Source organism: Excalfactoria chinensis, chromosome 22 (assembly GCF_039878825.1).
Source record: "Excalfactoria chinensis isolate bCotChi1 chromosome 22, bCotChi1.hap2, whole genome shotgun sequence".
Classification (NCBI taxonomy): Eukaryota; Metazoa; Chordata; class Aves; order Galliformes; family Phasianidae; genus Excalfactoria; species Excalfactoria chinensis.
This window is the reverse complement of record NC_092846.1, coordinates 3,869,957-3,879,850: the sequence shown is the minus strand read 5'-3', so window position 1 is coordinate 3,879,850 and position 9,894 is coordinate 3,869,957. Positions and strand designations below refer to the sequence as shown.

Here is a 9,894-nt window from a genome sequence, read left to right as displayed (position 1 = left end):
CCCGCGGAAGCTCCGCCTTTCCCCGGAAGTGCGAACGGTTCGGCGTGCGGGGGCGGGACTTCCGGCGGCTGGTGGTTCGGCGGGCGGCAGCGTGAGTCGGGGCTGCGGGGCGGCCACGCAACTTCCGCCCGGGGGGGCGCCGCCGCCGCCGCCGCCTGAGGAGACGGGAGCGGCCGAGACGAGCTGCCGGGCCGCGGCCTACACGGAGCGGGAAGCCGCCGCCGCCGCTCCCTCCTAGCGCAGCCCGACCGGGGCCCGGACCCGGCCCAGCTCAGCTCAGCGGCGGAGCCCGCAGCCCCGAGCGGCTGCGCCCAGCTCCATGAATGGAAATCAGCAGCGCAGGTGAGCGGCCTGGCGGGACCGGGAGCACCCGCAGAACGGAGCCCGGCGTTTCGTAACTCGCCGGGCCGTCGCCTTGCGTAACCGGTACGGCTGTGTCCGTTTGTTGGGCCTGGCAGGAATTGCGCCCAGCTCGGGGGTTTCCGCCCCTCCAGCCCCTGAAGTGCTGCCCTTCGTTTAGGCCTGTGCCGGTTCGGCTGTTAGTGCGGGCAGCGAAGGCTCGTTATTCGTGCGCCGTGTGTTTCAAGTGTGTTTTAGACCTGGAGGGGTTTCGGTGTGATGGAAGGGGCGCTGCGGGGCGCTGCAGGAGCCACCTTGGCTCTACACACACGGATGCCTTTAGTATGTGGACAGAGGTTGGACTTCGTGATGGATTTGGCTGGGAAATCTCACCACCCGTGTCCTCGTTTAATGAGCTTAATGATGGATTTGGAACCGTGTTGGGGAAGGGCTGGATTTTAACAGTCCTGTGGCATGCGAACAATCCGTGTGTGTTCAATAAACTATAGTGATAACCCGGCGTGATTCCAGCTGCCTCATAACAAGGCTCAGATCTGCAGGTGTAGCACTGAAACGGGTTGGTTTTCTCTCTGCAATGAGTTTCCCTTTGGTTGTAACGTGATGGATTTGACCTCACGTGCTGAAATGGTTCAGTGCTGCTTCTGTGGGGTTGGTGTTCCTCCCCGTGTGCCCTCTGGATGAGGTGGTTCTATGCTTGCTTAATGCACACTTAGGATCTATCTGCCATCAGCAGCACCAGGCAGCAACTATAGTGGGCAGCGCAATGAAGGCTGCATTGCCTTGTGTAAGAACAGCCTGGCATCGTGCTGGAGGTGTGAGGAGGGCTGCAGGGCTCTGAGCAAGTCAAGTCAGTGTGCTGTGTGCTCTCAATACACCTCATAAATGGTCCCTTCCGTGCCCAGAGCTTTTAGTGTTAAGGTGTCCTGTTGTTCTGGTGACTGTGGTGTTTTTAAAGCATGACGGGCATCGTTGTTGAATCCTGTGGTCTGTTTTCCATAGGAGCTTAGGGCAGACAATGCAGAACGCCTGGCTGCGTTGAGGCTGGTGGCTTGGGAGGACCATTAGAAGTTATATTTTTGTGGGTGGGGTTGAGAAGAAAAGGGGGGGGAATGAATCATAAGTGCCTTCAGCAGCTACTCTGGTCAGGAATGCATGTGATGTGAGTTACAATGGAACTTCGCCTCTGTGGAATTGCAGTGGAAGCTGCTGGAATCGAAGGACCAACTTCACAAACTGTTTCTTCCCCGTTGCTTTATTTCCATAGCGGTTTCATTGTCGGATAGGATATAACATGAGCTAACGTCCAAAAGAGGTTTAATAGAAATGACGGGGATATATGAGGCTTTTTGAGGCATCTGGTCTGCATTTAAACGACACCAGTGGAGCAGCAGCCCCCCACTGCACCCAGCGCCAGCGGTTCCTGCAGCGAAGGGCTGAGAGGCAGCATCTGGTTGATGCTTCGGAGCCTTTTGGGATGGGCTGAGAGCTCAACAATGGTCCCAAGGCTGGGAGCTGCAGTGAGGACAGGCAGCAGCGTGTCCTGCCAAGGGGGGGTCAGCGAGAGCTTGCTAACTAAGTGATTGTTCTCTTGCGTTAGAATAGCTTTTGGAACTGGAGTGCCAAGGGAAGCATTTACCTTCAGCTGAGGGCAAGGTTAGAGATGGATGCGAATTGATTTGGTTCTTAATGTTCATCAGGTGTTGTTTCTCACTTGGATGTTGTGGTGCCGTTCGTTCTTTGCTCCTTTTAACTTTCATCACCCGTGAAAGGGTGTAAATCACACTTTATTATGCCTAAAGGAGTAACTGTAAGAAATTAGCTTTATTTCCTGGCTGTGTGGCTCTAAGCTTGGTCCTGTGTTGTGTGCCTGGGGTCTTGTTCTGCTCTCAGGCCGTATATGGGGCAATGGGAACTGAAAGCAAAGCAGCGGTGGATGGACGGCACAATGAGTTCTAACACGACTTACGGTCTGGGACTGTTTTTTTCTTTAAAGCAGAGCCTAAATTGCAAGTGGGAATGTTGAGAAAACGTGGATTGCGTTACTCATAAATAATGTAATGCCACCCAGAGCGGTTGCTGCTACAGAAATAAGGGGATTCATGATTTCTGGCATAGGGAAGGAGCGCGATTATGGAAACCAATGCTTACATAGGATCTCCTCACCCTGTTGTTTCAATCTAGAGTTAACTCATGTCTTGCTGCTGGTAGGATTTTCTCTGAGCTCCACAGGCTGGGCCTCTGAGCAAAAAGGGGCCCTATGAAAGGGGATCTTCCCCTCCATCCTCTGCCCGCTGGGTGCAGTTGGAACTGTCAGGTCTGCGTTCTGAGCCCGTACCTGTCCTATCCTCCATCCCAGCCCCTGATCTGTTCAGCCACCCTTTGCTCAGAGGTCTAGAGCTGTTTCGTACACACAAATCAAACCATTCACTGAACGTCTGTTCGTACTTTTAACCTTTGGAATGCTGAAGCCCACAGTGTGAAAACAGTTAATCTCGTGCTGGAAGCCCGGTACTGGCTTCCCTTCCCTACAGAAGGATCATGTAAGGAAACCTTTATCTTCTGTTAGCATCTGGAAATTAACATCATGTCCCAAGCAGAAACCATATTTCTTGTGTATCTGCAAGCTTCAGCTCTTTGAATACATAGTTTGAGGATGGGATTGTTTTTCTTCAGAGTGTTCCACAAGTTAAGTTACCCATTTCAGCACTGATTTAGCTTCTTATGCTTCAGTTTCCCCCCTCAGCCCTCCACCAGCATCAGTTCCTTCCCTGTGAGCTCTATGGAAGGGCTGCGTTCCGTACTGCAGGAGGATCCTGCCCTGTTCTGAAGGATGCTCACACACTCTGGTGTGACAGATTTGCTTTCCTATGGCTGAATTACATGGAAGAGCAGCACTGTGGGTTGCGCTCGGTAATCCTGCACTCAGTGCTTTGGTCATTTGCTGTACCTGACATGGATCCAAGGAGCCATCCAGGAGCAGCACTGTGCTGACGTGTGGGTGTTGGGACCAGGCAGCCCTGATTGTAGCAACCTTTTCATTATCTTCAGCAGTTTCTTGTAGGTAGAATCTATATATAAGCAATGGCACGCGTCTTCTTTTTACATTAAAACAAGCAATTGAGTCACTTGTGTCACTCAAATGTTTGGTAGTAACTTTTTGCATACACTTATATCCTGAAAATATATCTGGAGTAAAACGTGGGGGGCTGCTCGTACTCATTTCATAGTATTAAAATGAAGAAGAAGCCAGGAGAACAGATGCTCGGAGCTCGTTTTGCATAAGCCCGGGCTGTGCGGGTGTTTTTAATGATGCCTCTTGTTTGATGTTTTTGTTCTGTTTTATGGCTCCAATCCAACCCACGCAGGATTTTTTTTGGGTAGATTTCTGGGTAGAGCCGAGCAAATGTTACAGTGGAACTTCGCTCTGGTGTTCACCTATTGTCAGCACACAGCCTGCCTCAAAGGAATACGGCTTGTTCCAGGAATGGGGGAGATTAATCAAAAGACAAATGAGACACGGGGCTTTTTTATGTTACCAGCACTTGACATTTCAACTCTTCTATGAAAAGAGTGGGCAGGAATTGCTGTCTGCGTCACCAAGTGGGAGTGGAGGGGAGAACTTCTAACTAATTTAATCGAGCGCTCTGACATTTGTGTGATGAGTAATTTGTAAGATCTCGAAGTCGGACTGCGGAGCACGTTGTTCTTATTGCTGCAATGCAAGGAGGTGTTTTTACATGGCCAGCAGGAATGATCTCAAGCGTGGACTGTGTTTACTACTGTTGGGTTTTGTAGGGCATGAGTAAGCAGGACCTTGAGCTGAGGGCTCCCATCTATACAACACAGAATGCGTTCTCACCTGCTTATGTGTTGCATTGAACATAGGTGCCAGCTCAGGTGCCTGCCTGACCTCGCTGTGACTTGATTAAGAATGAGAAGGTACATTAGTGAGTCTTAATGGGAGGCCAGCAAGCGTGCCTACAAGGATTCTTTTCTATCTTAAAGCTACTAGAAGATAAGCTTGTACCTTTGCAATGCAGGTTGTTTCTTGTGCTTGTCTTCTAATCTGTCTCTTTGTTCTCTGACAGGACCCGTCGGGGCACAGCCCCTGCTCATGGTGCCCAGACGGCCTGGCTATGGCACCATGGGCAAACCCATTAAACTGCTGGCCAACTGCTTCCAAGTTGAAATCCCAAAGATTGATGTCTACCTCTATGAGGTGGATATCAAACCAGATAAGTGTCCTCGGAGGGTGAACAGGTAAGGAGGTGACGTTTGTCTTCTAAATCCTATTCCTGCTGATGTTTTTAAGCGGGGGGACCTGCTGAAGCAAATCAAGTCTCCGTGTAGCTTTGAACCTGAGATGGGTACAGAGTTTGCTCCAGGTTCTGGTCAGTTTGGTTTGGACCAGGGGCTGTAATGTGGGCCAGCCATGAGTGGGCAAAGGAGAGAGTTTGGCCTTTTCCAAACTCCACCTGAGAGGTGCAAGTGCTGCCATGAGCCTTAAGAGGAAGCTGGTGTTTATTGTTGTGATGAAGTGCTGGAGGGTAATATTGCCTGGTCAGGAAATGGCGTATGAGTAAGCTTCTGCTTTGCAGGAGTGCTAGTTATGCATATGCTTCAGAAGGAACATGTGTGATTTCTGTACAGTGAGGGAATTGAGGTAGATGAAGGCAGCCTGCAGTGCCACGGACACACAAAGAATCCCCAGAGCATTCAAAACCTGAAGGCGTATTTCAGAGGTACCACAAAAGTCCCTTTGCAGGTCACGCACGGGCTGCTTGTATCGAGAGGGCTTTTTTCATATGGAAAGAGAAACAAAACATCACATTTTCATCTCAAGTGTAAATTCAGCGCTCTCATCTATTTGCTATGAGTTACTATTCTCATTATCGCCATCAGCTTGTGGTTAAGAACACTGGCTGAATTGAACTGTGCACGGATCTGATCATTTTCTACCTGATTTTGTTGTGAAATATCAGCTCATTAATGACAGAGCAGAGACTTAGGACAGCATGGGTGTTATTTTAATAAACATAAACAGAACCCAAGTGCTGTTAGTTGGAGAGCAGGTTGATGTTATTAGGTGTGCAGTGCAATTAACTTCTCCTGCTTATGTGGACTGGCACTAATTCCAGCTGTGGACTTGTACTGGGTTTTCCTTATAGCTTATGGCTTTCTTCCCAGGTGGGCGCATCTTTACTTTGTATAGTGAAGATCAGAGAGAGGCCTCAGTCATTTCAGCTGCTTCCTGAAATTATTTCAGCAAAAATGTTTTCTAATTCTGAGCTGTTTGCATCGGTCGTGGCTTTATTCGTTAGTATCAATCCGTTACCTCAGCTGTGATGTGAGAAGGACCCTCTTGGAACATCAGCCCGTTCCGGTTTGAAACTTCCCTGCGAACATTTTCATGTTAAACACCAACTTTTTTTCCTAGGGAGGTGGTGGACTCAATGGTGCAGCATTTTAAAGTGACAATATTTGGGGACCGTCGACCAGTTTATGATGGGAAAAGAAGCCTTTATACAGCCAACCCACTTCCCGTGGCCACTACTGGGGTAAGATACCTGGAGACATGGATGGTACTTGTAACAGCTTTCTAGAAAAGCCAAAGAAAACCCAGCTCAGCTCTTAAGAGACATTTAACAGACTGGGGGGAGTTTTGAGCTATTGAGACTTGTATCTTCTAGCTTCTTCCATTTACTTTTCTAGGTTACACCCAAAATCTTTCTTGAAACTGTATTTTCTGAATAGTGCATTGAGAAGTTGGTACTAAAATGCTTTTTCCATAAGTGATGTGCTCTTGTGTGGAGGGGTCGGGGTGCTTAAAGCACACTCAGAGCTTCGGAGGCCACCTCCAGAAAGCCAGAGACTTGAACAACACGTTGCAGCACAGGGAAGCTATTTCATTGTGATTAATAGCCACGGTGGCAAAGCGAACCATGTTTGTGAAACCACCGTTAAGAAAGCAAGTGATCCCTTGATCTTAATCCCTTTTCTTAGGCTGATTCCAAGAGCAACTTTCACGTTATGTAGTCTTCATTCCCAGCTTTCCAGCTCAATAAATGCAAAGAAGATGGTTCTCTTCCAGCATTGCCTGTTGTTTTGGGTATTGAATAGAGAGGACAGGCTGAACTCAAGAATTCAGCTTCTGCTTCTGTTTTTCTTTTGCCCACCCAGGTGGATTTGGATGTGACATTACCAGGAGAAGGTGGAAAAGATCGTCCCTTCAAAGTGTCAATAAAGTTTGTTTCTCGGGTGAGCTGGCACTTGCTGCATGAAGTTTTGACAGGAAGAACCTTGCCTGAGCCTCTGGAACTAGACAAACCTATCAGCACTAACCCTGTTCATGCTGTCGATGTGGTGCTACGACACCTGCCCTCCATGAAGTAGGTTCACTGTCTTCCTGCGGTCTGTCTTTACCTGAAGGATCCCCACTGGGACACCTTCACCCTGAAAAGAAGGAATGATCATTCCCTCACACAGCACAGCCGATGAGCTGAACTGGGGAGATAGAAGCTAATTGTGTCCGTGTATTTCTGTAGATATTTAAACTCCAGAGCAGGTGATATCCTTGTTGGGAAAGATCAAGAAGCGGGAGATGCTTGTAATAGGTCCGTGCTGAAATACGGAGAGCTTACAGTATGCTGTAGCACTGCTCCCACCTTTTCTGTTCCAGTTGAGCCAAATACTGCTCACTTGGTGACTGAAGGCATGAGTCTTTAATTCATTGATACACCCATCAATGGTGCATGCTTCTTGTGATTTCAGTACATCATCGGGAGTAGATACCTGTCCTAACCATGCTTGTTACTCTTAGAATCACAGGATCATAGAAGAATCATCTTGAAACGTTAGGGAAGGCTAGATCAGTTTGGCTTTATTTGGGCAATTGGGGTTCCCTATTGCTTGCTGGCTGCAGCCAGTATGGTGGCTTTGCACTGGTGGTTTTTCCATTTGACAGGGATTCCTCATGCACAGAATCTCCCAAAACATAATAGTGTGTGTTACAATCTTACGACAGGGTTTTTTATCTTATGTTTGAGAAGTGACAGCATAAAGGTGCGCTCATCTTCTGTCACCAGGTACACCCCCGTGGGCCGCTCCTTCTTCTCAGCTCCAGAAGGCTACGATCACCCCCTGGGGGGGGGCAGGGAGGTCTGGTTTGGGTTCCATCAGTCTGTCCGGCCTGCCATGTGGAAGATGATGCTCAACATTGATGGTAAGTTGAGAATCAGAGCTAAGAGTGAAGGTAAGAATACAAGTGTCCTTGGAATTCCATCAGTTTCAGCATTAAAAAGCACAGCAGTTATTCTTGTATCATTTTCTCAGTCCTTTCTGTGAATGAGGCAGTCAAGAACTTTGACTTTAACCTACAGCTTATGGATTGATGACCTCATGTTGTGGTTTGAGGTTCAAACCCCACCACGTGCTTTTGTTGATGCTGAAGCTCGTGCAAGCTTCTTTGTGAAGTGTTTCTTCGTCACTTGTATTGCTGTGGGGGTGCAGCTGCACACTGCTGGTCTCTGGGTGTGAGCTGCGTGTGTTCATTCACTGATCAGCATCCGGAGGCGTTGGCTGGAGTGTGTCATGCAGGGCTGGCAGCCTGCTGGAGTGACACACGTCTGAAGAATGTTCTGTTGCCTTAACACGGGGATGTGGTGGTTTTGGTGCAGGAGATCTGGGAGCTCAGTGAAGTGCTTGTCAGCTGTCTCACGTTGCTGCTATTTAAGGTTTCAAATGTACAGATTCATGTGCTGAGCTGTAGTTTGTGCCACATTTCTTACTACAGGTTGTCACTTGCTTATAGCTTTTCTAAGCAGACTGTTCTTACTTCCATGGGACAAGTGGACTGTTTTGTTTAAAAACACTATTGTCACTTAATGTGACTTGGTCACTGGTGTGCAGGGTGGTAAGAGATGCTGGTAGACCAAAGGTTGTGCTAATTACTATGCTAATATAATTTGTATGTATTTAAAATAGTGTTTATGTGGCTAACAAATGCTGTTTCAGTCATTGGGTATATAGTATTGACATAATTGTATTGCATCCTGAATAGTCCCAGCTTTACACATTAGAAAGTCTTCAGCAGAGATATGGATGCTGGCTGTGCTTGTTGTAGCTCAATACAGAGTCTCTTCAGGATATTACAGCTCTCTAGAAATTAATGTTAGCTGGGGAAAAACCTTTCCCAAACCCAAATGCAAAGCAGCTGTAGGATGACGATGCTGGAGACTGACGTGTCGCTGTGGTTATTGGAAAGCTCGTTAATCTGTTTTAAGAAATGAGGGCTGTGCTGCGTTTTCAAGAGGGTTACTTGGAATCTGAAAAAAAAAGCCTTAATTTATCTGATGCTTCAGGGCGTTCTGACTTGGGTTTTCTTGGTATTTTGTTCTGTTTAGTTTCTGCCACTGCCTTCTACAAAGCACAACCTGTGATTCAGTTTATGTGTGAAGTTCTTGACATTCATAATATTGATGAACAACCGAGACCTCTGACTGATTCTCATCGGGTAAAATTCACCAAAGAGATAAAGGGTGAGTAGAAATGTCTCTGTCCTGTCCCTTAGGGTCATTCTAGGGACTTGGTTTAACTGGAAACTCCCTTGGTTTTATCGTGCATCAGAAGACACCTGCACCTGTCAGGAGAACTGCAGTACATCACAAATGGGAGATGTTCCCATGGCTTGAAGAGGGAAGCGTTCATCACCTGGTTGGTGGTGGGCACTTTTGCCTTGTTGCTTGGTAACCTTATAGAAGCAGGGGTCACTGAGGTTGTAGTGGTATTGTGCTGTAGGTCTCCTGCTCTTTAAACGCTGAGGCAAAATGAACATTGATTTTGAAGCTAACTTCATTGATTCTTTGAAAGGATGCTATTTGCAGTGACTTCTAATAACTGTTTGCTGTATGGAAAAACAAGTACCACTTGATAACTTGCAGCTGAAGGCCAAATTCCATTCCAAAGGAATTGCATAAGCTACTGTTTAGTGTAGCTTCACTCCATATATGCTCCTTTGCTTTGCATTTTCCCGTATCCTTTCATTCCAGTGTGATTTGCAGAGAGAGGAGCCTTGAAAGAGTTCAGCTGTTCAGAGCTCTGCTCTGGGACACTTGTGTTACTTGATGAAAGCTTGGACTCTGCTGAAATACCGGCCAGCAGGAAAATAAATCTCAACTGTATTTGCAAAGCAATATATTCATGGAATAGTCATTAGCTGGAGAGGGGAAATGTACCTTTTAGGACACACGTTGTAATCCAAACATGCCTCCTTTTTACATCTGTCTTTATTCATTCTGGGAGGCCCATAACTGGAGAATGAGATGCTGTTTCTTCTGAATCTTGGACACCTGAATCACTTTGTTACCGCAGTCAGAGAATATGAAGAGGTTACCTTCGCTGTCAGTATTTGCTATTATTGATGTACTATCTGGGAACTCCAGCCAAGATGCAATCATGTATAGTGAAACAAAGCCTGCCTTAACAGAATTTGCAGCCTGCGTGAGCAGCTCAGTGGGAGGATGGTTCTTTCTATAG

General features: G+C 47.4%; 1 protein-coding gene across 3 annotated transcripts in view; it reads left to right on the top strand.

The window, feature by feature from the left end:
* Positions 1–59: 59 nt before the first annotated feature.
* Positions 60–9,894, top strand: part of AGO3 (argonaute RISC catalytic component 3) — a 24,768-nt gene continuing 14,933 nt past the window's right edge. For all 3 annotated transcript variants that reach the window (XR_011905752.1, XR_011905751.1, XM_072355145.1), the window contains exons 1-6: positions 60–342; positions 4,449–4,620; positions 5,798–5,918; positions 6,541–6,749; positions 7,446–7,582; positions 8,763–8,897. Coding sequence is in view for 1 of the 3 variants with exons in the window: in XM_072355145.1 (XP_072211246.1) it covers positions 324–342; positions 4,449–4,620; positions 5,798–5,918; positions 6,541–6,749; positions 7,446–7,582; positions 8,763–8,897 (793 nt within the window). In the remaining 2 variants the exon portion in view is untranslated. The remainder of the gene's footprint in view (positions 343–4,448; positions 4,621–5,797; positions 5,919–6,540; positions 6,750–7,445; positions 7,583–8,762; positions 8,898–9,894) is intronic.